Raw genomic sequence first — 23,564 nt, forward strand, 5'->3', positions numbered from 1 at the left:
TTACGACATAATTATCACTCTAATGTATGCAAAAGCCATCTCCAGTAAAAGAAAATAAAAACATGTAATAAAGTTGTAGTAGTACTTAATTGACTTTTGATTTTGTGATGGAACAACATGTGGAGCTGCTACATTAATATTTGGCTTTTGCATGGAAATTTTTATAAATGAAGGTTATCAATTTTCTTTTTAGTTTGGGACTTTCAGGCGGTGAGAAATAAGAATTTAGTGCTCAGCATATTCTTCTAGGCTGCTAGAATCATTTTTTAGCCAATATATAAAAGAATTAATGTCATAAAAATTCACCAACTTTATATATTTTTTTATTTTAATCACGCAGTTTAAATTTTCTTATTTTCATGCACGAACTATCACTTTTTCTCAAATTCAAACACGGTGCTGAGATGTCACGGCTCCATTGGTGTAATTTGTTGAGATGGAGGTCATTTACACCAATAAATGAGTGTCACCTCAGCACTGTGCATGAATTTGAGAAAAAGTGATAGTTTGTGCATGAAAATGAGAAAATTTAAACTGCGTGATTAAAATGAGAAAACATGTAAAGTTCGTGATTTTTTTTCACAATAACCCTACATAAAATCAATGTAAGAATTGTGGCATTTTTTTTTGATAATTAATTGTGGCATTTTTTAGAGTTATTTTCCTTTTCCTAAATGATTATTTATTTAAGATATTTACAAAAGTTGTTTATTTTTTATTGATTTGTATACTTTTTATTAGTAATAAATTCGTAACTTACCTTGAAAGTATTATTCAGAGATTTATGGAGTATTATTTGGTTTTTCAGTATATCGGTAACTTCGACGGCTCGAAATAAGAGACTTTTTAAAGATAAAGCAACAGATTATTCAGAGTTAGTTTACACTTGAATTCATAAAAGTGTGATTCATTATAAATATCACAACTCATCTCTTGTGTATGATAGTAATGACCTCTTTAGAGGTTTAGATTTCTTTATAAAAGATTAGCAGTCTTTCTCCGTTCTTCCGGACTTGTAGTTTTTTTGCCTTTTGGCCTTCCATATCCCGTAGATGTGCTAATTTATCTATCATTTACCAAAAAAAACTTATCTTGAAAATTATAATTTATTTTTAAATAATTCGTGCAAAACTAGTAGATCAGGTAGAGTGGAAGCCCAAAACTGTATTCATGGGCCATAAGGAGAAAGCAGCGCACACTAGATTTTTCCGATACGCTGGCATGAAACTGCCAACGTGGCTCCGACATCAGTGCTATCCATGTCATCTTCCCTTTAAAAATCCAACCGGATCGAACCAAACCCGCTCAGGTGCCTATTCAAGAACCAAACCCATTTCAATTCTGTTCTTCTTCTTCGTCTTCTGTATCTCTCAAGAAAATAGATCACACAAAATTAATCTGATCTACTTAATTAAAGTTTCTTTGTCAATTGGGTCCTCAATTTATCTTCCAGTTTCATCCAACAACTCAAAAAGGTTCGATTTTTTCTCCTTTCTTTTACCCTTATCAAGATTTGTGATTTCTAACCCGATTATTAACTAATTGAATTCTTTTTCATTTGATTATCATTTCCAAGATCTATCTGCAATACCCTTTTTTTTTAATCTTGATTCCAAGATTCTTAAATTGAGTTTGATTTCTTATCAGGTGAAATAAGAAGATGGGTGGGTTTTTATCAACGTTTTGGTTCATGTTATTTCCTGCAAAGGAGTATAAGATTGTGGTGGTTGGTTTAGATAATGCTGGCAAAACGACGACGCTTTATAAGTTGCACTTAGGAGAGGTGGTTACTACTCATCCTACTGTTGGCAGCAATGTTGAAGAGCTTGTTTACAAAAATATCAAATTCGAGGTCCCTTTTCTTTACTCTTTATGCCTTTTAAATCTAGAATTAGTTAGGAAATCTTGCATCTTTGTATGATTGTTATGATGTATCTTTATTGTGTTGTGTAAAGAAACTTCATTTTCAACATAAGAAACGTTAATGTAACATTGTTTCGCCATGTCCGTGTTTAAGTGTCCTGTTTCCTCGAATCTGTGTCTGTACTACATAGATATAGGTACCAAGGTCCAAAGCTACTACATTCAAATGCAAATTTTCATCTTGTAGAAGAGTGGCGAATAAGGGGTTTATAACCATTAGAATGATGCCCTTCTTGTGCTAAGACAATAGAGAAGATTCAGTCCTTTGAGTTATCTATTATAAATTAGGCTTCTGGTAATCCCAATCACTTCTTTTAATTTGAACTGCTCACAGAAGCATTTTTCCCATTAGAAATATCCGTCTTTGAAAATATGGGTTGAGTTTAATGAACTGTTCTATTCTCTAAATTAAATTATTGTTTTGGTGAGTATCATTTCGTTCAGGGAAAGGGGAAAGGGATGTTTCGTATTTGTGTTTTAACATATTACCCTTTGTGTTTTCTTGATAATTTTGAGTTGCAGCTTCCTTTTGATCCCCTTGTAATTCTTATTCTAATTGATCTTTATTGTTGTAATGCTGTTAGGGTTACACTTGTTTTAGTTATGTACTGCTCTTTCAGTTGTTTGGCAGTCTGCTGAGTATCCCCGTTAGGCTGACATATGTAACAGTGTTCCATATCCAACTAAATACTTGTTTGATGACTGAAAGTATGGTTTTGGGAAATGAAATTTGAACATTACTAAGCAATTTGTACACAAGATATTGTTTACTGATAGTGGTTGGTCCTCTTACCTGTTTAATCTTTATTTCCGCTGTTGGCTGATGCTATGGAGTATGGGAATTACACAACGTAGATGTGAAATGTGAGAATTATTGATGAGGAGGATCCTTAGACTGAAAGGATGCTATTTGGTTGAAAATTACTGGTTGTAGAAGAAACCGGCTGAAGCGGAAATTCTGATTGTTTTGAAGAAATTAGTTTCTTCTCCACTAGGATTGTCTAAAAATATATATGTGCTGGATAGGATATTGAAATATACATGCAAGATTTCAAACAATGCAACAACTAAGGGGTAAACTTTTAAATGCTTATTTGTTGGCTGTTTGTTGTAGTGATTGCAATGCCCGCTGCTAGATGCCGGCTGCAAATTACTGGTTGTAGAAGATGCTGATTGAAGTGAAACTTCTGACAGTTTTGAAGTGACTAGAATTTAGAATGATGATTGTCGATTGCCAGCCCAATAGTTTCACCTCCTTTAGGATTGTCTATAATTGTCTATTTGCTGGCGTACTAAATTGAAATATACATACAAGATTTCAAACAATTCAAGACCTAACGGATAACCTTTTAAATGCTTGTTATTGGCTGTTTTTCGTTATGATTATAACGCCTGTCACTGGATGCAGGTTCCTACCTGTGTTTGAAGTGAATGTGTCGAACCAGTGCCAATTTGACTTGGAAACTGAATGTTTGAAGCCTTCTGTTTGATAATGAAATCTGAGGATTATATGTTGATGTTCATATTTTACTTGTTGGCTAACTGCCAACCAGTTTTTATATAGTCGTAGGAGTAACAATTAAGCTATTTTTTCGACACGGTAGCTCTGTGGGTGATCGATTTTAGCGAAAGATGTATGCTTTGTCATATAATACCTTCATGGTGGGGATGAAGTTTGTTCTGATTGTGCTGCTCTTACCAGGTGTGGGATCTTGGGGGGCAAGAGAGACTTAGGACATCATGGGCAACATATTATCGCGGCACTCATGCTATCATTGCGGTGATCGATAGCACAGATAGAGCAAGAATCTCCATAATGAAGGATGAACTTTTCAGGCTGCTTGGCCATGAAGATCTACAACATTCTGTTATACTCGTCTTTGCAAATAAACAAGATCTCAAGGATGCCATGACCCCAGCCGAGCTAACTGATGCTCTTTCGCTTCATAGCATTAAGAACCATGATTGGCACATCCAAGCCTGCTGTGCACTAACCGGTGACGGTTTGTATGATGGTCTAGGGTGGATCGCACAGCGAGTTACCGGAAAAGCACCAAGTTGAGGAACAGTGAAAGAGCATTGTTTTTCCAATATTGATCGGTGTAAGAGATGCGTAAGACAAAAAGTACCATTGTGTTCTATCTAACCATACTCATCATCGATTCTGTAGATTGTTTCTTACTTTTGAATTGATTGGAAGAATTTGTCATGTATTTGCACATTGAAGGTTTTGATTATAAATTTGCCAATGAAGAAAATGTTGCTATAGAACTGTTATTTTTCTGCACAATGAAGCATTACATCAAAAATTGTTGGATGTTTACAAGTCTGAAGGTGGTTCTGCAATTGACCATCAAAGATGTAATGGTTGGATCGGCTATCAATGTTAAAGCATGCAACATCTGCAACCTTTCGATTCTTGAGCACGTTCGAACCATCGATCCCATAACGGATTTATAGGTCCAAGCGTTCTGTCAAAAAAAACCGCAATAAAATGTTGGGTAGACAAAATAAAACATAACCATGAGGAGTATAAATGATTAAGAGGGCATTTACATTGGCAACAGCGGGTCTGGTCTAGTGTCCACGATGGTTAACATTCTGAAGCACAGTAAACAAATTAGGCTCAGGTTTCTCCAGTAACGGCTAGAATATTCAATTATTGGATGTTGAACATATTTAAGCATACTGCAAAACTTACTCAATACACGCAGTTGAGGCCTTTCCCATCTTATCAAGCTGTTCCAACTCTTCCTGTGAATCTCAAAATCAGCAATCTTTTACTAATATTCACAGCTCTCTCAATATTTCAGATAATTACATCGGTACGTCTCAAGGAAACCAAAATGCTGAAACGGAAAAACGTAAAGCCGATGTCTTTACAAAAATTAGAAGCATTTCCGAAAACAAAAACAAAAACGACTTGACAAGTCTTTTTCGAAACATAGATTGCATAAAAAATGTGCCAAGATCTCTACAAATACTACAAGAAACTCAGTAGACTTGATTCTGCCATCTAAAGCAGTCTAATTTAAAATACAAACATTATATAAATATATGCTTTACATTCTTGAAAGTCACCACCTTTGATGACCATCCACAAATCATAGTATTCCGAATTAAAATAACATAATTTGAAGATCTAAGATTGACAACTTCAAACAGAAAAAGCTCAGAAAACCACTTTAAAACTAATCAATTCAAGTGTTTTTCACTTCCTCAAACAAAACTCAATAATCACAATACTAAACCCACTCAGCAGCCAAACAATCAAATCAAAATGAAAGAAACTTTGAGCCAAATAACAAAAAAGAAAAAAAAACTAACCTCTAAGAATCTAGATTCTTGCTCAAGCCGTTTGAGTTCAGCTTGTATCCTATGCTTTCCTCTAGTATCAGTAACAGGAGCTAAAGAATTAACACGCTGAGTAATCGGACCCGAAGAATCAGACCAATCAGATTGCATCTCTTAAACTGAAGGATCCCCGGCAGCTATTTAACTCAATTAACAGTGACAAAAAAAGAAAGATTGAAAGCATCAAATCAGTGAAGAAAACAAGAATGGCCCAAGAATCTGAACTGGCCCCATCTCATTCCCATGCAGTTATAAAAAGTTTAATTACTTTCTTCCATTAAAACCCAACAAATGGGATCTGTTATGAATCACAAAGAAAGAGAAGAGTTTATGTTTGTTTTTGTTGGTTTTGTTTGGTGTTTGAGAAGTCTTTTGTTTTTCTTGCAAACTCAAACACAGTGTTTTATTTTGTCTTTGTTGTTTCTCTGCTTTCTCACGTTCCTTTCTCCACGCGTTGGGGAACTTCGCTGTACAGTGGCAAAGTTGTAAGTATAGTGGAAGTTTTAAAAATTGATAAAATCAAGTAAATTTAAACTCACGGTTTTAGTGAAAAAATACCACGGATAACTTGCCAGACTGAGCTAGAATATTTGGAATGTCTCGAAGCTGTTTGTTTACGTGTATAAATTTTTAATAAAATACTAGCATAGATTAACATTATACTAGCGTGTGCAAGACACGGATGAATTGGGAAGGTATGGCTGGGAGTGGTAGTGCCACGTTGGTCCACTCATGGAAGCCCCACTTGCAAAGTGGCGGTGCCAGGTTGGTCCACATTGAAGCCCCACTTGAAAAGTGGCACGTCATTGTCCCCGTGTGATCTTTGTGCGTCCCACGCGAGCGTTTTTTAATGTCACTACGCTCATTACTCAAATCCTTAACTCAATCTTTTACTTTATGCTAAACATCAAAGCTACACAAATAAAGGTTCAACGCGCCAACTAAAATTGTGACATAATATCATCTAACATAATTTATATTTTTTGAGCAATTAGTCCCAAATTTTTATTTTTAGATCAAATAATCTTATAAATATATTTTTAAAACGCATAAAGTACAAATTAGAGGTGAGAGATGCAAAAAAGTAATTAAATACTTCCTAATTTTTATAATATAATCATCATAAATTTATTTTTTGAAATAAAAATATAAATTATGGGATTATTTGATCAAAAAATAAAAAAATTTAGGATTAGTTGTTCAAAAAATATAAATTGAATTAGATGACCCCGTGTCACAAATTTAGAAGCGCGTTGACTCTTTGTTCAAAGAACACTCTATCGTCCTTAAAAAGGACACCACTTAAAAATTAATTAATACTATATTATAGTGTTATTATAAAGTTCTAAAATAAAACAAAAAAACTAAAATTAAAATTATTATTATATTAGATATTATAGTTTACTTCATTTTATATACTACATAAATAGAATTTTATATTATATATTACAAATCTTTAATAAATTTAATTATCTGAAAAAGATGAACATTGATAGAACAGACAGCAGACCTAAGGCAATAGGTGTATGAAATCAAGTCCAAACATGGCAAATTCAAATTTAATCCGGCTCTAAAATTTAAAATTCGAAACTTAATTAAATTTTGTCTTAAAAACCCAATTTCGTTAGAATATTTGAAATTTAAATTTACTCGATTATCTACATAAATATTTACAAATTAAAAGTTAATATAAAATAATAATTATCATATATAATTATATTATAAAGAGCTAAAATTCAATTAGTTATGTTATACCTTAAATGTTATAAACACATGACAACATTTTATTAGGTTGTGAATTCAATTTTTGCCACAAATATTTTTTCTCTTTAATTATTAAAATAAATATTTAATTAGTTAAAATTCCATTATACTTGCGAGTTTATTGGATTGAAATTTTAATATTCTCAATTCAATAATTAACTCAAGTAATTCCTCGACTCAATAATAATAATCGAATCTATTCCGACGAATAGCATGCAAGCCGGCTCCACTCGCTTAAACATAGAAGGCAAGCTGCATTTGACCTGCTGGAATAAATGTTTACGTGTTTCACCCAGGCAAAGACACACAGTCATAAGTAAGTATGAGTACGCTCACACGTGGCATGCATGATACAAGCGTCTCTCATACATGTAGCTGTTAATCTGTTCTCAACACCGTTAAAACCAGTGCTCTGTTTCAATGTTTTTCTTTCTCAAATTTTTCTAGATGAACCTTAATCTGGTAAAAATGTTGCCTCCTCCTACTGTCTCTGCAATTTCAACGAAACTTATCAACAATTCAATACTCCCATTTTACAAATCAATCGCCCTCACAACAAAACCACCGAATTACTTGCTTCTACGTAATTCACTGACAGTACGTAATCAAATTCCACCTGAAGTTCCGGGAAAGATTCCACCGGAATTCCCAAGAAGCCCTGATTATGCACCGGCTCCTTCAGTTCCGCCTGAATTTCCAACAGCTCCTCCAGAGATTGAGACAACTCCACCGGAAATTATAACGCAGCCTCCGATCACTCCAGAGATAACAACTCCTGGACCGGGACCGGAATATCCAGTCCCACCGCCTCCAACTCCTCCACCTGATATCCCACTCCCACCGCCAGGAACACCGCCGCCTGCGCCACCTAATAGGCTCCCTCCAAGGGTACCTCCTGATCCTGATATTTTACCACCGCCTACTTATCCACCTCCTGATATTCATCCACCACCTGATCTTCCGCCAGAAATAAGGCCGCCGCCTGGACCGTACGTGTCTTTTGTATTCTGACATCATGGGCTTAGAAATATATGTTATCAAGTTCTTTGAATTTAATTAATAATGTTTTTCAGATGATCTTCTTGGACTGACTTTTGCTAGAATTGTTGCTTTTGGTTCTGTTTCCATTGCCAACTTTCTATTTCTTAGTTTCATTTATGTAGTTCAAAGCGATATATAGTAGTGTCGTTTGTGAGAAAAGGCTAATTGGGCTAAAATTAGAGTTCATAGGTAGGGTTTATAAGCCTGGAGGAAGATCAAGGTTAATGTGCTCAGCCAACAGGCTACGGCCTAATATAATATGTTGAAGCCCGAAAAAATGCATGCACTAGTGACCCAACTAATGAAAAGGGCTAAAAAATGTAAGTGGCTACTGAAATTAGCCATCACTAGAAGTGGGCGCGAGCTAGAATTCATAGGTTTGATTATTTTAAATCCAAGTCCGGTATTGGTTTGATCTTTGTTCGGGTCTCATAATTTATTAGTTAAGTTAGGTATGGACTTGGTTCGAACTTCATACTCCCTCCATTTTTTTAGTTGTCTATTTAGTAAAATAAATTTGTCTCTAATTAGTTGTCCATTTAAAATTTCAATGTGACTTTAGCTATTATCTTCCAAATGTATCCTTTCTTATTAAATTGACTCCATGAGTCAATTTATAATATATTTATTAATTAATAGGGTTATATTTGCATTTATTTTTATAATTTAAGATAAAACATCCACTATCTTAATATGGACAATTTCGGCTAAATGAACAATTAAATAAAAGCGGAGGGAGTATTTACAATTTAAGTTTGATCCGTATGTTGGAAGTGAGGACTTCATCTTCAGTTGATCTTAAATTTAGCAGATGTGCCAATTTAGCAGATGCCCGATTCATTTTACAAATACTATATGTTGTAACTTACTTGTTTTGATATTTCGTTTTCATTTGGAGGAAGGACGTTTGTTGGAAAATTAAATTTTCAAAGTTATTTTAACAGGGACATATCAATCCGGATAGTGGTTCGATTTTTAAAAATCGCTAATTTCTCACTTATTGCTAATTTCTCGCTTTTAGCAGAATAGTGCGATTTGAAGCTCATTCCTAAACTCTTATAAACTGCTGGAAACAGCCTATAATGATGAGGTTTTTAGCTTCTATACGTAACACCTAGTATATGGTTTTTGAGTAGTGATCCAATTAATGGCCCAAACAATCAGCTTCAACTTTCAAGGCAATTGCAGAATTTAGCAGGAAGAGTTTCATCACTCATGCACTTTCTGCCACGTGGCAACTAAACCCATCCCTACCACCAAATTTACAGAAAAAATTTAAAAATTAAAAAAGCTGTTAAAATCCGTTAAATCAGGACCAAACAAGCAAGCATCTATACTTTCCTCTAATTACACGAAAATCACCATTCTCTTCACTTTTCAAATTCAAATAACAAAAAATTAAAAAATTAAAAAAAAAATCAAAGAGTCCACTTCACTCCATTAAGCGCTAACTTTGATATATCTTCCTAACTTCCTCGTTTTCAAGTCTCATCTGATACGGCACACCAAAAACTATGGCATCAAATCTCAGTTACTATCCACGCGCCACCGCGCACTCCTCTCTCTTCCCTACTACACCGCAACCCCGACGTGAACTACAGCGACTTCTATTTTCCTCAACAGCTAAAACAAGCAGAGGCGGCAGAGTTAAAGCTGTTTTAGATAACAATGGAGAATCTTATCTCGACATGTGGAAGAACGCCGTTGATCGGGAGAACAAGTCTGTTGAGTTTCAAAACATGGCGGAGAGATTATCCGGTACTGAAACTGGCGGTGAGATTTTAAACGATGATTTTGAGAAGAAAACAGAGGATTTCAAGAAGATTGTAGAGTACTCTAAAGAAGAGAGAGACCGTATTCAGAGAATGCAGGTCGTTGATCGTGCTGCCGCCGCAATCGCGGCGGCTCGTGCTATTATTCAGGAAACACGGCCGGTGAATTCTGATGGAGGAGATGATGATCATTTACAGAGTAATAGCACTCAAGGTAAATAATAAAAACATTTAATTATTATTTACAATTTTAAATATTTGTAAATTTGAATTGTTTGCAGTTAATTACAGCTTTTTAGTGAAGTCATTTCAAAACCTAGGGGATGTATTTGGAAATTGATTTTAGTTAATGTCTCTACATTTACATAGTAATTGTGCACCCTGATAGCTATTAGAACTTAGAATATCAGTTTGTTCAATCCAATGACTGTTACATATCTGTTTCTGAAATGGTCTGTGAGTTGAATTTGTTTAGATTTTAAGCCCTACTATTGTGCAGGAACAACGGATGGGAGCGTCTTTGTGTCTCAATCCGAGACTTCTGGAAATGGAGCGCCTGGTCCGGATTTTTGGTCGTGGACGCCTCCTCCTGATGATAGGACTCAAAATGATTTTGACTTGATGGAAGTTAAGAAGCCTTTAAAACCTCTTTTTCCGAGAAGCCGTGTGGCAGTGAAAGATCGATCTTCGAGTTATCTTGATATTCCACTTCAGAGTAAACTTTCACCAACTGGATTCAATTCTTCTCTTCCTCCATTGCAGTCACTTATGGAGGTTAAGAAAGAAGCGGTCTCTGAATCTAGTCTAGAGACGCCTTCTCTAAAAGAGGAGGAGCGTGAACTTGATCTTGTATTTATGGAACACGCAATAGAAGCAGGTTATGTTCTTGCAACTGAGGAGGAGGACAAAGCATGTAGTGGAGTCGAACCAGATGGATCGAGGTGGTGGAAAGAGAAAGGAATAGAGCGAAGACCTGATGGCGTAATTTGCAGATGGACAATGCTCAGGGGTGTTAGTGTTGATCAAGATGTAGAGTGGCAAGAGAAGTATTGGGAAGCTGCTGATGCGTTCGGTCATAAAGAACTTGGTTCGGAGAAATCAGGCCGAGATGCAACTGGAAATGTATGGCGTGAGTATTGGAAAGAATCTATGTGGCAGGTTAGTAGCTTTTCTTGTGATTATGTGCATTTACTGCTGGAATACTCCTGCATACTGAGTTCTGCAATATAGGATAATCCAAATTTGGCTTCCATATCTGTTGAATACATATCTTTTGAATTGGATTTTGTAAAATAAACAGTAAGAGTACAGATTGCTTTATTGGCTTATATTGCTTTAATTGTTGGATACTGGGCAAGTATGCGTAGCTTCAAGAGCTTAGGATCTTAGTTGGTAACTTTAACCTCGGTATTATAACTAACCGGTCAAAGATCAAAAGTAAGAGTACAGATTGCTTTAGATATCACACTTTCAGCCAAATTCATGTGTGTTTGCTTTGTTAACATCTCAAGTATTTGGGTTTAACCATTTGATGAACGTCATCTATGTATAATAGAGGTAACTTAAGATGGGGAAAGAGATATATTTGGCATTATGTCAAAAGACGCTTTATTAGCTTATATTGCTTTAGCGTTGTTTTTGTTTCTTTTGTTTGCAATTACCACAATTTTCAATGTGATCTTGTCATCTTAAGATAACTTTGTTCTAATGGTTCATTCTAGCACTACAACCATCTGCAATGACGCAAATGCACAATTTGCTCATAAACTCTTATTTTTTGTTTATGAACTTGCACAAAAATTGAAAACAGTGTATGTAATGGTTTCAGGAATCTGGCCTTGTACATTTTGAGAAAACTGCAGATAAGTGGGGAAAGAATGGGACCGGTGATGAATGGCAAGAGAAATGGTGGGAACATTATGATGCCTCAAACAAGGCTGAGAAATGGGCACATAAGTGGTGCACCATTGACCCAAATACACAGCTTGAAGCAGGTCATGCTCATGCCTGGCATGAAAGGTACCAATTATTAAACCTGATAATAGTGTAGACAGAATAGAATTTAGACTCTTGTGTTGCTTTTTGAGGACTTGTTTTTTTTTTTTTTAACAACTGAAATATCTTTGCAGCTGCAATATGATTAATTTATGATGTTCTCTTAAATTCCAAGGATAACTTCAAGATTGATATAATGCGTAGTTATTTGGGCGTTTAAGCTTGTTCTATTTGATTTAAATGGTTATTAGGACTAAACAAAAGATAGTTTTCAAGGAGTCTAACATGGATTATGTGTGGGCTCTTCAAATTCATGCATTATATCAAATCTGCAAGAGATTCTGGCTTTCTATTTTTGATTTTGAAGATTTTTGTTAACAAATTGGTTCCCTACAGGTGGGGTGAGAAGTATGATGGATATGGTGGTAGTATAAAATATACTGACAAATGGGCGGAGCGATGTGAGGGTGATGATTGGACAAAGTGGGGTGACAAATGGGATGAACATTTTGATCCAAATGGTCACGGTGTGAAGCAAGGCGAGACATGGTGGGCAGGTAAGCATGGAGAACGGTGGAATCGTACGTGGGGCGAGCAGCACAATGGCTCCGGATGGGTTCACAAGTACGGGAAGAGCAGCAGCGGGGAGCACTGGGACACACACGAGGAGCAAGAGACATGGTACGAGAAATTCCCACACTATGGCTTTTATCACTGCTTCGAGAACTCGAACATTCTTCGGGAAGTTCAGGTCCCTTCAGATAGTCTTGAACCATAAATTTTACATCCTTTTTCTTGAACATTTGCTCTCTTGCAAATTGCATAAAGTTACTACTCGTAGTATATTCTCGTTCAGGTAATACTTATGATCTATATTTTCAGTAAATGAGCATGCATGCTACTGTCAGAAATAAATTTCTTTCATTATTAGTGTGCTTGTAACTAGTGTCTGAGTTGAATGAGCAATTCTAATTATTGGCAGATAAAATTAAACAACTGGGAAAAAAGAATTGATGATAGATTTTTTTTATAAGTTTGTAAATCTCAAGAACACGCATACTTCACCAAGATGAATTATCACATTTATGGCATGACCACAACTGAATACTAGCCATAAAAAACCAGAAATCTCAGGATGGTGCCAATTAGCTTTGAAAAATCAAACCAATTTTATTTGTTGATAAAACTGAATCGACTGAACCAACTCAATTAACCGGTATAGATTGATTAAATCGATTAATTTGATTTAACCTTCCATTTGCTCGCTTACCAACTCCGTATCAGCAGACAATTTTATGACGAAAACATCTAAAAGAGTCGTACATATTTAGCATATAGTTGAGCTCATCATGCATATAGTAAGTGTCAAAACAGATAATGCTTTAAATTGGACAAACCAATTTCACTACAAATAGAAGTTAGCTTATGAAATCCATAGCGATCATCAAAACACCAATTGTTTCAAAACATGAGAGCTCCCAAAACTTACGCCGCACACTTGGTCGTGTTAGTAATGTTAGCCATGAACGAAGCTTGTTTCGGAATTGAAGTCGGAGAAAGATACAATGTGTACATTATCAACAACTTGAATCATAATGTCCTAAAAATTCATTGCAAATCGAAAGATGATGATCTGGGCGAGCATGTGCTGCGAATAAAGGGGCAATTTCACTTCACATTCAAAGCAAATTTTTGGGGAACGACGTTGTTTTGGTGTAATTTGAAGTGGGGGAAGAAGCACGGCGGCGGATATCGTATTTTCTGGTACAGAGATGATCTTCTTTCAATGTGCGGATATAAAGAAAAGAGGTGTACTTGGTCTGCAAGAAACAGTGGCATCCTGTTGAGAGATGTCCGTGACGGTGGTGAGTTCAAGCATATGTATGATTGGCAATCGTAATGGAATAAATTGAAAAGAGTCAAAAGTGAAAGTTTTATAGTACCTGATGGAATAATCTGATGTTGATCTTACTGTTTTATGAGATTTTGATTAGTAAAAAGAGAAATTCTTAGGTAATTCTTATAAACGAATTTACAAGATTGCCATCATTTTAATGACGTGTCATTATATAATAGGTTTAGTCCACGGATGACGTGGTGGACTGAGTCTACCTAAAAATTTCTATAGTAAAAAAGTATAAAGAGGTACTAACTGTATAGAATATTCTGTTTGAGCCTGAACTGCTTGAGCAACAATATCTAATTATGAGAGATTGACATCCTTCAAAATTCTTGCACTAAATTCTTAATTCTTATTATACTCACTGATTAGGATGTTTTTATCATCTGTAAAATAATTATATTAAAAAAAGAAATAATTGCAAATTAATACATAAAGTTTATTCTGATTTGCAATTATACAACAAATTTTAAAACTTGACAATAATCACACAAATTTTTATTTTTTGGAAAATGGTACACCAAACTAGAAACACGAACGTGAACATGTAATATACAGCCACGTGTTGTTGCATGATTGGTCAGTGTATCAATCAAAAAAATAAAAGTTGGTGTTGTAATTGTCAAATTTCAAAATTCGTATTATCATTGCAAATTATGGTAAAATTCGTATATTAATTTATAATTAAAAAAGCATTAAGTGAGCCATCTTATTAATTCAATGGCCCAAGAGCCCAAAACAATGCAGACCTCAGCCTTTAGGTTATTAGCCAAAATAAAGCAGATTAAAATTAGACCAAACGCTGAGTCGTTTAATGTAGCCAAGGAATGAAGACAACAGATCAGACAACAATTTACCCATTTGTCAGTAGCCACAACAAGTGAGGAATAACAATCTTAAATGTGTGTGGTTCAGTCTCTTCAGCTTCAACTGCAATTCAACTCTCTCTAACTGTAAGTGATTTTTTCTGTCCGAACCAATGCAGAAGTAGCAAATTTTACTTAGTAGTAGTAATTAGTATCAGAAATTTTCTTTAATTTTCAGTATTATGGCTGCTTCTTTGATTACTGGAGCTGCTAATCTCAAATTATCTAATGAAAAAACAAAAACCCCAGCTGGGTTAGGTTCTGTTAGGGCAAAATTTCATGTTAGTTCCTTCCCCAGGAAAAATCTAGTATCTTACACTGTTAGAAATACCCAAACATCAAGACTTTTAGGTCCTAGATGCAGTTTATCATCATCTTCAAGACCAGCTTCACAGCCTAGGTTTATACAGCACAAAAAAGAGGCATTTTGGTTCTATAGATTCTTGTCTATTGTGTATGATCATATCATAAACCCTGGTCATTGGACTGAGGATATGAGAGATGATGCTCTTGAGCCGGCTGATCTTTACGATAGGAATATGATCGTTGTTGATGTTGGTGGCGGTACCGGGTTTACTACTTTGGGAATTGTTAAGCATGTTGATGCGAAAAATGTGACAATTCTTGACCAATCACCTCACCAACTTGCTAAGGCTAAGCAGAAGGAGCCCTTGAAGGAATGTAAGATTGTTGAAGGAGATGCGGAGGATCTTCCGTTCCGGACTGATTATGCTGATAGATATGTTTCTGCTGGCAGGTAATGATTTATGGAAGTTAGTATAGTTTTGTTGTTGAATTTGTAGCAGTGCTTGATTTGTGACTTATGGATGTTTATTTACAATTTTTATTGGGTCTCAGCAGAATGAGATCGTTTCTATTGATTTTATTGTGTAAATTGAAATAGTTATACAATAGGTATCCTAAGTTTAGGGGCTCATATGTAGCACGGACACATACGGAAAAGAAGGACACTTGGACACAAACCTGCAAAATGGTGTTATTTTAAGATTTCATATGTTCAAAAATGAAGTTTTGTGTCCGAAATGCCAAGTTTTCGACACGTTTCCGAGACAGAAAATGTCGATTGGATAAAGTGTTTGTACTACGTAAGGAGCTCTCAGCAACGTTAGGTTACTAAACGGATTTCAATTCAAAAAAATGGTAATTGATTTGTACATCTACACTCCTGCATCACCTAATTCCGGCTTTCTTTTTTGTGTTTCTCAGCATTGAGTACTGGCCTGATCCACAGCGTGGAATCAAGGAAGCATACAGGGTACTGAAAATTGGGGGCAAGGCCTGTCTCATCGGTCCTGTGTATCCAACCTTTTGGTTGTCTCGCTTTTTTGCAGATGTGTGGATGCTTTTCCCTAAGGAGGAAGAGTACATTGAATGGTTTAAAAAGGCTGGGTTCAAGGATGTTAAACTAAAAAGGATAGGCCCAAAATGGTACCGCGGTGTTCGTAGGCATGGCTTGATTATGGGTTGCTCTGTGACTGGAGTTAAGCCAATGTCCGGAGATTCTCCACTGCAGGTAAAAATGCTTCATCTCTTACTATCAGTTAGGATTTTTCAGTTTTGATTCCTTAATTTTATAATGCTCTATTTTGTTTCTGTCAACCATTGTCTTTGTGCATTACCCATATTGTAATGTGCTTTTCGTTTTCGCTTATCTGTCACTTAAAAATTTCTAAATGATGTTGGTGTATTGCTGCAGCTTGGTCCGAAGGTAGAGGACGTGGAGAAGCCTGTAAATCCGTTTGTGTTCTTTCTGCGTTTCATTCTCGGGACGTTAGCAGCCACATACTATGTGCTGGTTCCTATCTACATGTGGATCAAAGATCAAATTGTTCCAAAAGGGAGGCCGATATGAAATGACTCAAGTAAGCGTGGTAAGTGGTAACCATAGACCGCCATTGTTGAGTTCCGTGTTAAATTGACTGCTTATGGTTATACAATTGGTTAGCCTCTTTTAGAACTATCTTCTGCTAAAACAATCAAAAGGATGTAGCTCTATGATGTTAGATGGATGAACAGGCCTTCGGCTTTTCTGTATTATGAGTCTACTGTATCTGTTCCTTTTTTGTGCTGAGCTTATAACAATCAAATCTAACTGTGACATTATGTTCTTAATGATTGATGTTGTTGCCCTTTTGTATATTTTATCAACCTTGTCATGAGCACCAGCAGCTGTTTTTGTTTTTAGAGGAGTATGCATTCTAATGACAATTCCTTCAAAAATTTGTATAAACGAAAAGTGCACAAACACATCTATCAAAATTACTTAGCAACGAGTTAAATCAATATCAAATACCGGCACGACCTATGCGGCACATATAAGATACAAAACAAGACTCAATCGAGGTGTCATAATTCAAAAACCAATCCGAACCAATCCTAAATCAAGTCGAAAATAAGATCTAACATCAACACAAAGGTTAAGCACACCAAATCAAGGTTTCAAAGAATCAAATCACTAATTATCAACCCAAAACACATCGGAAAGTTAATCGGAACAAACTGGAAAAACACAGGGTATTACAACTGGGTTTAGCATTTTTATTACAGGAGACTGGCCAAGTGTCCCTCTAAATCTCACTGGCCATATTACATAAAGCGCCTTTCTCATAATATTTAAATGGGTCAATAACTCCAACCAAGTCTGTAAAATTTAGATTTCTAAGGTTCAAAGTTCAACTCTTGGACCATCGGTGAACCTAATTAAGTCTCCAACAATAATATTCTCTCTTTTCTTAAACCTGTCAAATTTTGTATAATAAACCCAAAAATACCTATACTGAGGTAAAATTAATACTCCATCACAATGTTTGTAGCTTTTTTAAGCTTTGTAAAGACATTATGAGAGAAAAGGACAAAAAAATGGAAGAGAAACCGCGTGGAGACAGCCATTCATGCATTAGTATTAATATTAATACTATCAAATCGTCTTGTTTCATTTATTACTCAAGGTTGGCACTTCATTAAATGCCCATTTAAATTATATATACTCCTAATCTTATTACTACTACTATTTTCATTTCATTTATATTATCAGTCCAAATATATGATCAAGACTCCCTGGATTTACTATAACTAATAAAATAACATTAGTAGTTTAAATCTGAAAATTTGAGATTCAACTTTTTTTCCTCCTATTATAATGAAAAAGACATGCATTGTAAAATATTTTCTCAATGAATTTTTACTAAATTGGTTTAATCTTTTTTTTTTTTCATGCATGTTAAACCTCAAAATTATACAAAACTTAGGGTTTATCCCGTATTTGTTCCATATTTGAAACTTTTTTACCCATTTGCACCCCGGAAATTGATAATTCCGGGTTTGTGCCTTTTTTATGGGCCGTCCGCAGAAAAGATATGCGGACGGCCCATTTTTGCATGCCGTCCGCATATCTTTTCTGCGGACGGCTCTTTTTCTCCACGTCTGCTCCTACGTGGAGCAGACGTGGATTATTTTGGGGTGGTCCGCATTTATTTTATGCGGACCACCCCAAAATATATGATTGGGAGATTAATAATCTCCCAATCATTAGGGAGAAATTCTCCCAATCATTTACACAATGATTGGGAGAATTTCTTAAAGTTTTAAAATTACAATTTTTAAAATTTCCCAATTAATTTAATATAATTTTTTTAATTTTAATTAAAATATGACTTATTAATATGAAAGTTATAAATAATAAATAATAATAAAATATCTATTATTAATATAATATTTTTAAATTTTAAAATCGAAAAAAAATTTAAATTAAAACATAAATGATGTGAAATAAAATTAAAGCATACATTATTCTCCGTTAAAGATACAAATAAGTCTATTCATTAAAAAACATCAATCATATCTACGATTTACAGGTAGGTTTTCACGTAAACCTAGAACTTGACGTCTATTTCTTCGGCCTGTGCTCTGTGTCTGAAAACGCCTCCCCTCGCCACCACCGTCCTCCTCCTCCTGGTCGCCCTCATCGTCGTCGTCACTATCGTCCTCTGCAGATCCCTCGACGGTACCAGTAAAATCCGGGGTGGACTGGACGAAACCCTGCTGCGGAAACTCTGTATGTTGGATGTCATCTAGAGAGAATCCGCCCGCCGACCAGTCAGTAAAGGTGGGAGTCATCCGATGTGGGCTCTGGAAAAGATCCAAAGAAGAGAACCCCGGTGTTGCCTGATCAGTCTGCTGGAATGGAAAATGAGAATACTCTACAGGTGGAAGTGAAGAACACATCCCAGGCTGTGAAGCTGATGACGGCTGCTGATACTGCGAAGAGGACTCGTACAAATGCGAACCTGATGCTGGCTGCTCAAAAGGTGTAGATGCCTGGTATAACTGAGGTGCTGAACCAGAATGGCCATACTGTGTAGATGCGTGCTGAAAAGGGGATGCTGATGAATGCTGAAACTGTGAAGACGGTCCTCCTTGATCATAATGCGAGGATGCCTGAGTGAAGCTGGGTGGTGGTGGCATGAAGTGGTAGTAATCTGGTCCTCTGAAGGGGTGAAAAAACACTGGCTCGGGCATAGGGTCATCTGCAAGGGGCCGTGGCGCTGGTGGAGGCGGCTGCCGTGGTCGACGACGAGATCGGATTGTCTGTGGATCTATCGTTGGCTGAGGAACGGCCGGTAGCCGAAACGGCTCAATGGAAGGATGTGTCGGTGGGATTGTGACGTCACGCCGCTCCTCCTGTGATGCCAACTGCGAACTCCGTGTGATGGACCGAAACCGTGAAGAAATGTCAGCCTCCATATGCATAGTCTCCATCGCATCAGCCTGAAAAAACATACATGGAAAAGTGAGATATATCGTAAAAAACCAGAAATCGATAAACCATAAACAAATATATAAACTATATATCATAATTAAGTACCTGTGCTATCTCTCTTGCACCCTGAGGTGTGATCCATCTTCGCGTGACACGCCGAAACCACTCCATATACTCGGAATGGTATGGAGGGGGTCCTTGAAAAGGGGGTCCGTCGACGACATGATCCAACCTGTGATCCCAAAGATCAATGTAGAAAGCATGTGTCTGCCGCCAATTGTCACTGCCCCTCATCGTATAACTATGAAGGACATGGTCTTGTCTAGGCTGAAGTGGAATAGGTTGTTGTAGACCAAACTGCTGCAGAACTCTATCAGGGTGGTGCCACTCCACGATATGATAATAAATGAGCGGAACAACAGACCGCCAAATACGTCGGCCCTCCAAACAGTACGCGGGGAGGAGACTCAATATCTCATCCGTGTAGGGCTCCCAAATGATCTGCACGAATAAAATGTTAAACATTATAGTAATACTAATAATTAATACATGAAATTATTACAAATTCTTACATCTTCATAGCGGCTGCGGTCAAAGCGCATGCGAATGTCATCTAGAGAGTGTCTCGGGACCCGCCTCACGTCTCGCCGACCCCCCCACCTGTGCATTGGTTGTTTTAACATATTAAATTATAGACAAACAAATAAAAATTTATAGACAAACAATTAACAAATGAGAAATACCTGTCTCCCAATGGGAGATGATGCGAAATATCGGGAACAGTAAGTCTTCCTGTGACAACTCTAAGCCTATCTAAGGCCCACAACTGGAGGATCCAAGTGGCACCTGCTATACTCTTGCGCTTCTGACTACGCAAAGAACACGTGCATAACTCATGGTAAAGAAAGGCAAGTGTGGCTGAACCCCAACTATACCCGGCAACGTCCTCGAGATCCTCTAGAAGCGGCAGGATCCTCAAAGGGGTCTTTCCTGTGGAAGTATCACTAAAGCATAATCCTGTGATGGCCAGCAACAAGTAACCTCGTGTAAACTGCTGTACAACCTCCTCAGTGTAAACTGCTGTACAGGCATGATGAAATTGTTTCCATCTATCACTTGCGCTGTTAACAGAACCATTTTATATTTTCCATATAAAAATGTCCCATCAATAAAGAGAACGGGTTTGCAATAGCGGAGGCCCTCGACCATGGGCTCGTAAGTCCAAAACATCCGCTTGAACATTCTGACTGTAGGATCAACTTCACCGTCTCGCACGACAGGGTCACCTGAAAATAACCCACTCTTTTAAAGTTAGTAATTGTGATCTTATATGCTTAAAACAAAATTAAACGATCAAAATTGACTATTTGTACCTTCAGCATGCCAATATGTTCCTGGATTAGTGATGGACACGTTTTCCATGAAATAACAATTTTTTTTGAAAGAGTCGTCCCATTCTCCAAACATTTTTGCAATTGCCTTTTCCTTTGCGTACCAAGTTTTCTTATATCGAGGCCGTACTCCTAACCTTTCAAAAATCCCCGCTTGAAGCGTTTTCACCCTTATACTTCGCTGCGCTACCAATTGTAACCGAATATGCTCAGCAATCATTGCAGATCTGTAATTTCGGTGGTCTTGCGAGGCAAATTGGGGATTACATGTGTGAGGACCGTTATATTTTGTTAACGTCCAATCGCCGGCTCCTCTTTTCTTTAAGCATGTCGCCCGCAACCGCCAGTTGCAGATATCGCTATTTTTACACACCAACACTATCGTTTTGAGAGTTGTTCGACAACTCTTGTATTCCCTATTCGCCAGCATGTGATACCTAGTTGCGCAATTCTGAACTGCCAATCTTGAATTAAAAAGCATCCCCTTCGCAAACTCTTTCCCTTCTTTCCAAATCAAACATGGTCCAGAAAACAGATTCATATTCACCCGCATTTCATTGACGTTGACGTGGGTGTAGTCGTAGGGAAATTGGGAATGATATTCAGTACCTTCACCATCGTTGCAAACTGCATCAGCCGTACCCTCAACCCCCTCAGCTTCCTCTATATTCTCACCTCCACTATCATCGTCATCCTCGTCGTCCCCAGGGCCAGCCTGATAGAAGTTGCGTTCATCATCGTCAATGTCATCACTGTCATCACAAGGATCGGATTCCACTAAGTTCAGACCACTAATTGCTGCAGTAATTTCTACTGGCGTGTTGTATTCTACGTACAACTCTATTTCCCGCATGTTCGGGGTCCTCGCAGCATTACAAAGCATGTTGTACACGTTCTCATCGGTTGTCATAGGATAGGCATAATAACTGACAATGTGATTTGCATCATACTGAGGTACGCGTAAGTAAATCTTCGTAATCACAGTATCATCACCTAAACCAATTGTCCTTCTAACTATGTTCTCTAACTCTAAAAAGCTCATTCGCAAACTCAGTTCAGCTGTTCTTCTACAACCTAAATGATAATCTACTCCACCCGGAGTGTTCATTATTGTGCCACCCCAATAAATTAATAACGACGGCATTATCACGGTCGTCATCACTACATTTTAAAAAATAAATAAATTCACAATTTTTAACATTTAAATTATAACATTTAATTCATCTAAAAAAATTATAATATTTAATTATAACATTTTAATATTTCAATTGTCATGCAAATTTTTTTTGTATTGTAATAATTCTAATTATCATATTTGACATTTAATTTTTTTGATTTTTTTTATAAATTAAATTCTAAATTTTAACGATATTAAATTAATGTCTAACAAATAAATAATATTTTAAATCCTAAAATTTAAACTCTATTAAATAATATTAACTTTATTTATAATAAATAAATTATAAAATTAACTTACCTCTTGTAGTCCACGCTGCTGTATATAATATAAAATAATACTCCAATATGCAGTCGTTGAAACTTTAATAACGTCGGAATAACGTCAAAATATATTAAATTTTAGAAGAAAATAAATAACAAACTAACAAATATAGAATAGGGGGAGGTGGGGGATGAGAGGCTGAGCCCCATTTTTTTTCAACATTTTGGCTTTGGAAAAAAAATGGGGCTCAGCCCTCAATTTATAGTATTACCGTCCGCATAACATTTATGCGGACGGTAACACAGACCGAGGCAGGTCAACAATTGACCTGCCTCGGTCAGGGAATTTATTCCCTGTCTCGATACAGGGAATAAATTCCCTGAAACTGACAGAGTCGTCCGCGGAAGTATTCCGCGGACGGCACTGTCAGCATGCCTTTTGCTCCACGTAGGAGCAGACGTGGAGCAAAAGGCCCGTCCGCATATTTATTCTGCGGACGGCATGCAAAAATGGGCCGTCCGCATATCTTTTCTGCGGACGGCCCATAAAAAAGGCACAAACCCGGAATTATCAATTTCCGGGGTGCAAATGGGTAAAAAAGTTTCAAATATGGAACAAATATGGGATAAACCCCAAAACTTAATTTAGTAATTCAAATACAAATACTCCTAGTCATACTTAAAAATGGAATAGTCATTTAATGGGATTAGATTATTTTATAAGTAAAAATGAAATAAAAGCGCGTGGAAATTTAAAGTCTGGTGCAAGCAAAGCAGCGTGGTGCATGAAAAGAGAGCACACAGCTCCCCATATCCTCTGCTTCTTCTCTTTGTCTCCTATACGTCTAACCCTTACAGCTGTCTTCATATTTTCTTACCTATTTATTACTGCCACTCTACATTCATTTTTACATTAACAATCTTCAAAACTATTAAATCTGCATGAATTTTCAAATAGGCTAAATTATTCTACAAAATCCAAATCTTTTAAATTTTTTGCAATTCTAACTAAAATTTACTATTTTAGTCTAATTTTAAATGTTGATGGCAATTTTAATCTATTCGTCTAAATCGATTTAGTTATTCGTGACCAATTTTAAGTGGGTTCCAAACTATCAAAGTCGTGGCAAGGTCTAACAAACTGTATTACTCAAAACTTTTCGATGTTTTACAATTCTAACAAAAGATTTAAAATATCTGCATCTAAACCAATTTTTTTAGTCCATGTTGGCATGATTTTTTGACAATGTGAATGTCACCCGAAAATAAACACACGCAGTTAAATCGATTGAATGCAAATTGACTAAAATTGCTACACATATTAAAAGTTTAGTTAAA

The 23,564-nt window shown here is 36.4% G+C and overlaps 8 protein-coding genes across 8 annotated transcripts; 5 read left to right on the top strand and 3 right to left on the bottom strand.

Moving 5' to 3' along the window:
• Positions 1-1,310: 1,310 nt before the first annotated feature.
• LOC126669843 (uncharacterized) lies at positions 1,311-4,194 on the top strand. Its single transcript, XM_050363410.2, has 3 exons — positions 1,311-1,475; positions 1,648-1,852; positions 3,626-4,194. Exons 2-3 carry the CDS (start codon positions 1,661-1,663, stop codon positions 3,983-3,985), a joined length of 552 nt encoding a protein of 183 aa, XP_050219367.1. The 5' UTR covers positions 1,311-1,475; positions 1,648-1,660; the 3' UTR covers positions 3,986-4,194.
• LOC126669844 (guanine nucleotide-binding protein subunit gamma 2) lies at positions 4,137-5,657 on the bottom strand. The gene is made up of 4 exons (XM_050363411.1): positions 5,251-5,657; positions 4,625-4,677; positions 4,480-4,524; positions 4,137-4,394 (listed from the first exon to the last, which is right to left on the bottom strand). Exons 1-4 carry the CDS (start codon positions 5,386-5,388, stop codon positions 4,310-4,312), a joined length of 321 nt encoding a protein of 106 aa, XP_050219368.1. The 5' UTR covers positions 5,389-5,657; the 3' UTR covers positions 4,137-4,309.
• Positions 5,658-5,974: 317 nt separating this feature from the next.
• LOC126667207 (leucine-rich repeat extensin-like protein 3) lies at positions 5,975-8,221 on the top strand. The gene is made up of 3 exons (XM_050360170.2): positions 5,975-6,091; positions 7,489-8,030; positions 8,143-8,221. The coding sequence occupies exons 1-3, from the start codon at positions 5,975-5,977 to the stop codon at positions 8,219-8,221; spliced, it is 738 nt and encodes a 245-aa protein (XP_050216127.2).
• A 1,203-nt stretch (positions 8,222-9,424) lies between these two features.
• LOC126667629 (protein LIKE EARLY STARVATION, chloroplastic) lies at positions 9,425-12,794 on the top strand. The gene is made up of 4 exons (XM_050360640.2): positions 9,425-10,068; positions 10,354-11,012; positions 11,683-11,873; positions 12,246-12,794. The coding sequence occupies exons 1-4, from the start codon at positions 9,597-9,599 to the stop codon at positions 12,625-12,627; spliced, it is 1,704 nt and encodes a 567-aa protein (XP_050216597.1). The 5' UTR covers positions 9,425-9,596; the 3' UTR covers positions 12,628-12,794.
• A 448-nt stretch (positions 12,795-13,242) lies between these two features.
• Positions 13,243-14,099, top strand: LOC126667631 (S-protein homolog 21-like). The gene has a single exon (XM_050360643.2). The coding sequence runs from the start codon at positions 13,318-13,320 to the stop codon at positions 13,747-13,749; it is 432 nt and encodes a 143-aa protein (XP_050216600.1). The 5' UTR covers positions 13,243-13,317; the 3' UTR covers positions 13,750-14,099.
• A 496-nt stretch (positions 14,100-14,595) lies between these two features.
• Positions 14,596-16,748, top strand: LOC126667630 (2-methyl-6-phytyl-1,4-hydroquinone methyltransferase, chloroplastic-like). Its single transcript, XM_050360641.2, has 3 exons — positions 14,596-15,372; positions 15,843-16,149; positions 16,333-16,748. Exons 1-3 carry the CDS (start codon positions 14,798-14,800, stop codon positions 16,486-16,488), a joined length of 1,038 nt encoding a protein of 345 aa, XP_050216598.1. The 5' UTR covers positions 14,596-14,797; the 3' UTR covers positions 16,489-16,748.
• A 1,652-nt stretch (positions 16,749-18,400) lies between these two features.
• On the bottom strand, positions 18,401-20,052 carry LOC126667205 (uncharacterized). The gene is made up of 3 exons (XM_050360167.2): positions 19,968-20,052; positions 19,501-19,896; positions 18,401-19,403 (listed from the first exon to the last, which is right to left on the bottom strand). The coding sequence occupies exons 1-3, from the start codon at positions 19,995-19,997 to the stop codon at positions 18,468-18,470; spliced, it is 1,362 nt and encodes a 453-aa protein (XP_050216124.1). The 5' UTR covers positions 19,998-20,052; the 3' UTR covers positions 18,401-18,467.
• A 152-nt stretch (positions 20,053-20,204) lies between these two features.
• LOC126667209 (uncharacterized) lies at positions 20,205-22,703 on the bottom strand. Its single transcript, XM_050360171.1, has 5 exons — positions 22,264-22,703; positions 20,769-21,947; positions 20,459-20,681; positions 20,331-20,385; positions 20,205-20,264 (listed from the first exon to the last, which is right to left on the bottom strand). Exons 2-5 carry the CDS (start codon positions 21,943-21,945, stop codon positions 20,205-20,207), a joined length of 1,515 nt encoding a protein of 504 aa, XP_050216128.1. The 5' UTR covers positions 21,946-21,947; positions 22,264-22,703.
• Between the last annotated feature and the right edge of the window lie 861 nt (positions 22,704-23,564).

This window comes from Mercurialis annua, linkage group LG2, assembly GCF_937616625.2.
Source record: "Mercurialis annua linkage group LG2, ddMerAnnu1.2, whole genome shotgun sequence".
NCBI lineage: Eukaryota > Viridiplantae > Streptophyta > Magnoliopsida > Malpighiales > Euphorbiaceae > Mercurialis > Mercurialis annua.

Excerpts from the sequence above, each read along its gene's own strand:
- LOC126669843 (XM_050363410.2), top strand. The coding sequence starts at position 1,661 with ATGGGTGGGTTTTTATCAACGTTTTGGTTCATGTTATTTCCTGCAAAG. Across the intron at positions 1,853-3,625 it reads ACAAAAATATCAAATTCGAG|GTGTGGGATCTTGGGGGGCA; the intron begins GTCCCTTTTCTT and ends TGCTCTTACCAG.
- LOC126669844 (XM_050363411.1), bottom strand. The coding sequence starts at position 5,388 with ATGCAATCTGATTGGTCTGATTCTTCGGGTCCGATTACTCAGCGTGTT. Across the intron at positions 4,678-5,250 it reads AAGAATCTAGATTCTTAGAG|GAAGAGTTGGAACAGCTTGA; the intron begins GTTAGTTTTTTT and ends TGAGATTCACAG. Across the intron at positions 4,525-4,624 it reads GCCTCAACTGCGTGTATTGA|AATGTTAACCATCGTGGACA; the intron begins GTAAGTTTTGCA and ends ACTGTGCTTCAG.
- LOC126667207 (XM_050360170.2), top strand. The coding sequence starts at position 5,975 with ATGGCTGGGAGTGGTAGTGCCACGTTGGTCCACTCATGGAAGCCCCAC. Across the intron at positions 6,092-7,488 it reads AGTGGCACGTCATTGTCCCC|ATGAACCTTAATCTGGTAAA; the intron begins GTGTGATCTTTG and ends AAATTTTTCTAG. Across the intron at positions 8,031-8,142 it reads ATAAGGCCGCCGCCTGGACC|AATTGTTGCTTTTGGTTCTG; the intron begins GTACGTGTCTTT and ends GACTTTTGCTAG.
- LOC126667629 (XM_050360640.2), top strand. The coding sequence starts at position 9,597 with ATGGCATCAAATCTCAGTTACTATCCACGCGCCACCGCGCACTCCTCT. Across the intron at positions 10,069-10,353 it reads ACAGAGTAATAGCACTCAAG|GAACAACGGATGGGAGCGTC; the intron begins GTAAATAATAAA and ends ACTATTGTGCAG. Across the intron at positions 11,013-11,682 it reads GGAAAGAATCTATGTGGCAG|GAATCTGGCCTTGTACATTT; the intron begins GTTAGTAGCTTT and ends TAATGGTTTCAG.
- LOC126667631 (XM_050360643.2), top strand. The coding sequence starts at position 13,318 with ATGAGAGCTCCCAAAACTTACGCCGCACACTTGGTCGTGTTAGTAATG.
- LOC126667630 (XM_050360641.2), top strand. The coding sequence starts at position 14,798 with ATGGCTGCTTCTTTGATTACTGGAGCTGCTAATCTCAAATTATCTAAT. Across the intron at positions 15,373-15,842 it reads AGATATGTTTCTGCTGGCAG|CATTGAGTACTGGCCTGATC; the intron begins GTAATGATTTAT and ends TGTGTTTCTCAG. Across the intron at positions 16,150-16,332 it reads CCGGAGATTCTCCACTGCAG|CTTGGTCCGAAGGTAGAGGA; the intron begins GTAAAAATGCTT and ends GTATTGCTGCAG.
- LOC126667205 (XM_050360167.2), bottom strand. The coding sequence starts at position 19,997 with ATGCGCTTTGACCGCAGCCGCTATGAAGAT. Across the intron at positions 19,897-19,967 it reads ACCGCAGCCGCTATGAAGAT|ATCATTTGGGAGCCCTACAC; the intron begins GTAAGAATTTGT and ends TTATTCGTGCAG. Across the intron at positions 19,404-19,500 it reads GTGCAAGAGAGATAGCACAG|GCTGATGCGATGGAGACTAT; the intron begins GTACTTAATTAT and ends ATGTTTTTTCAG.
- LOC126667209 (XM_050360171.1), bottom strand. The coding sequence starts at position 21,945 with ATGACGACCGTGATAATGCCGTCGTTATTAATTTATTGGGGTGGCACA. Across the intron at positions 20,682-20,768 it reads AACATATTGGCATGCTGAAG|GTGACCCTGTCGTGCGAGAC; the intron begins GTACAAATAGTC and ends GGTTATTTTCAG. Across the intron at positions 20,386-20,458 it reads CAGCAGTTTACACTGAGGAG|GAAAGACCCCTTTGAGGATC; the intron begins GTTGTACAGCAG and ends ATACTTCCACAG.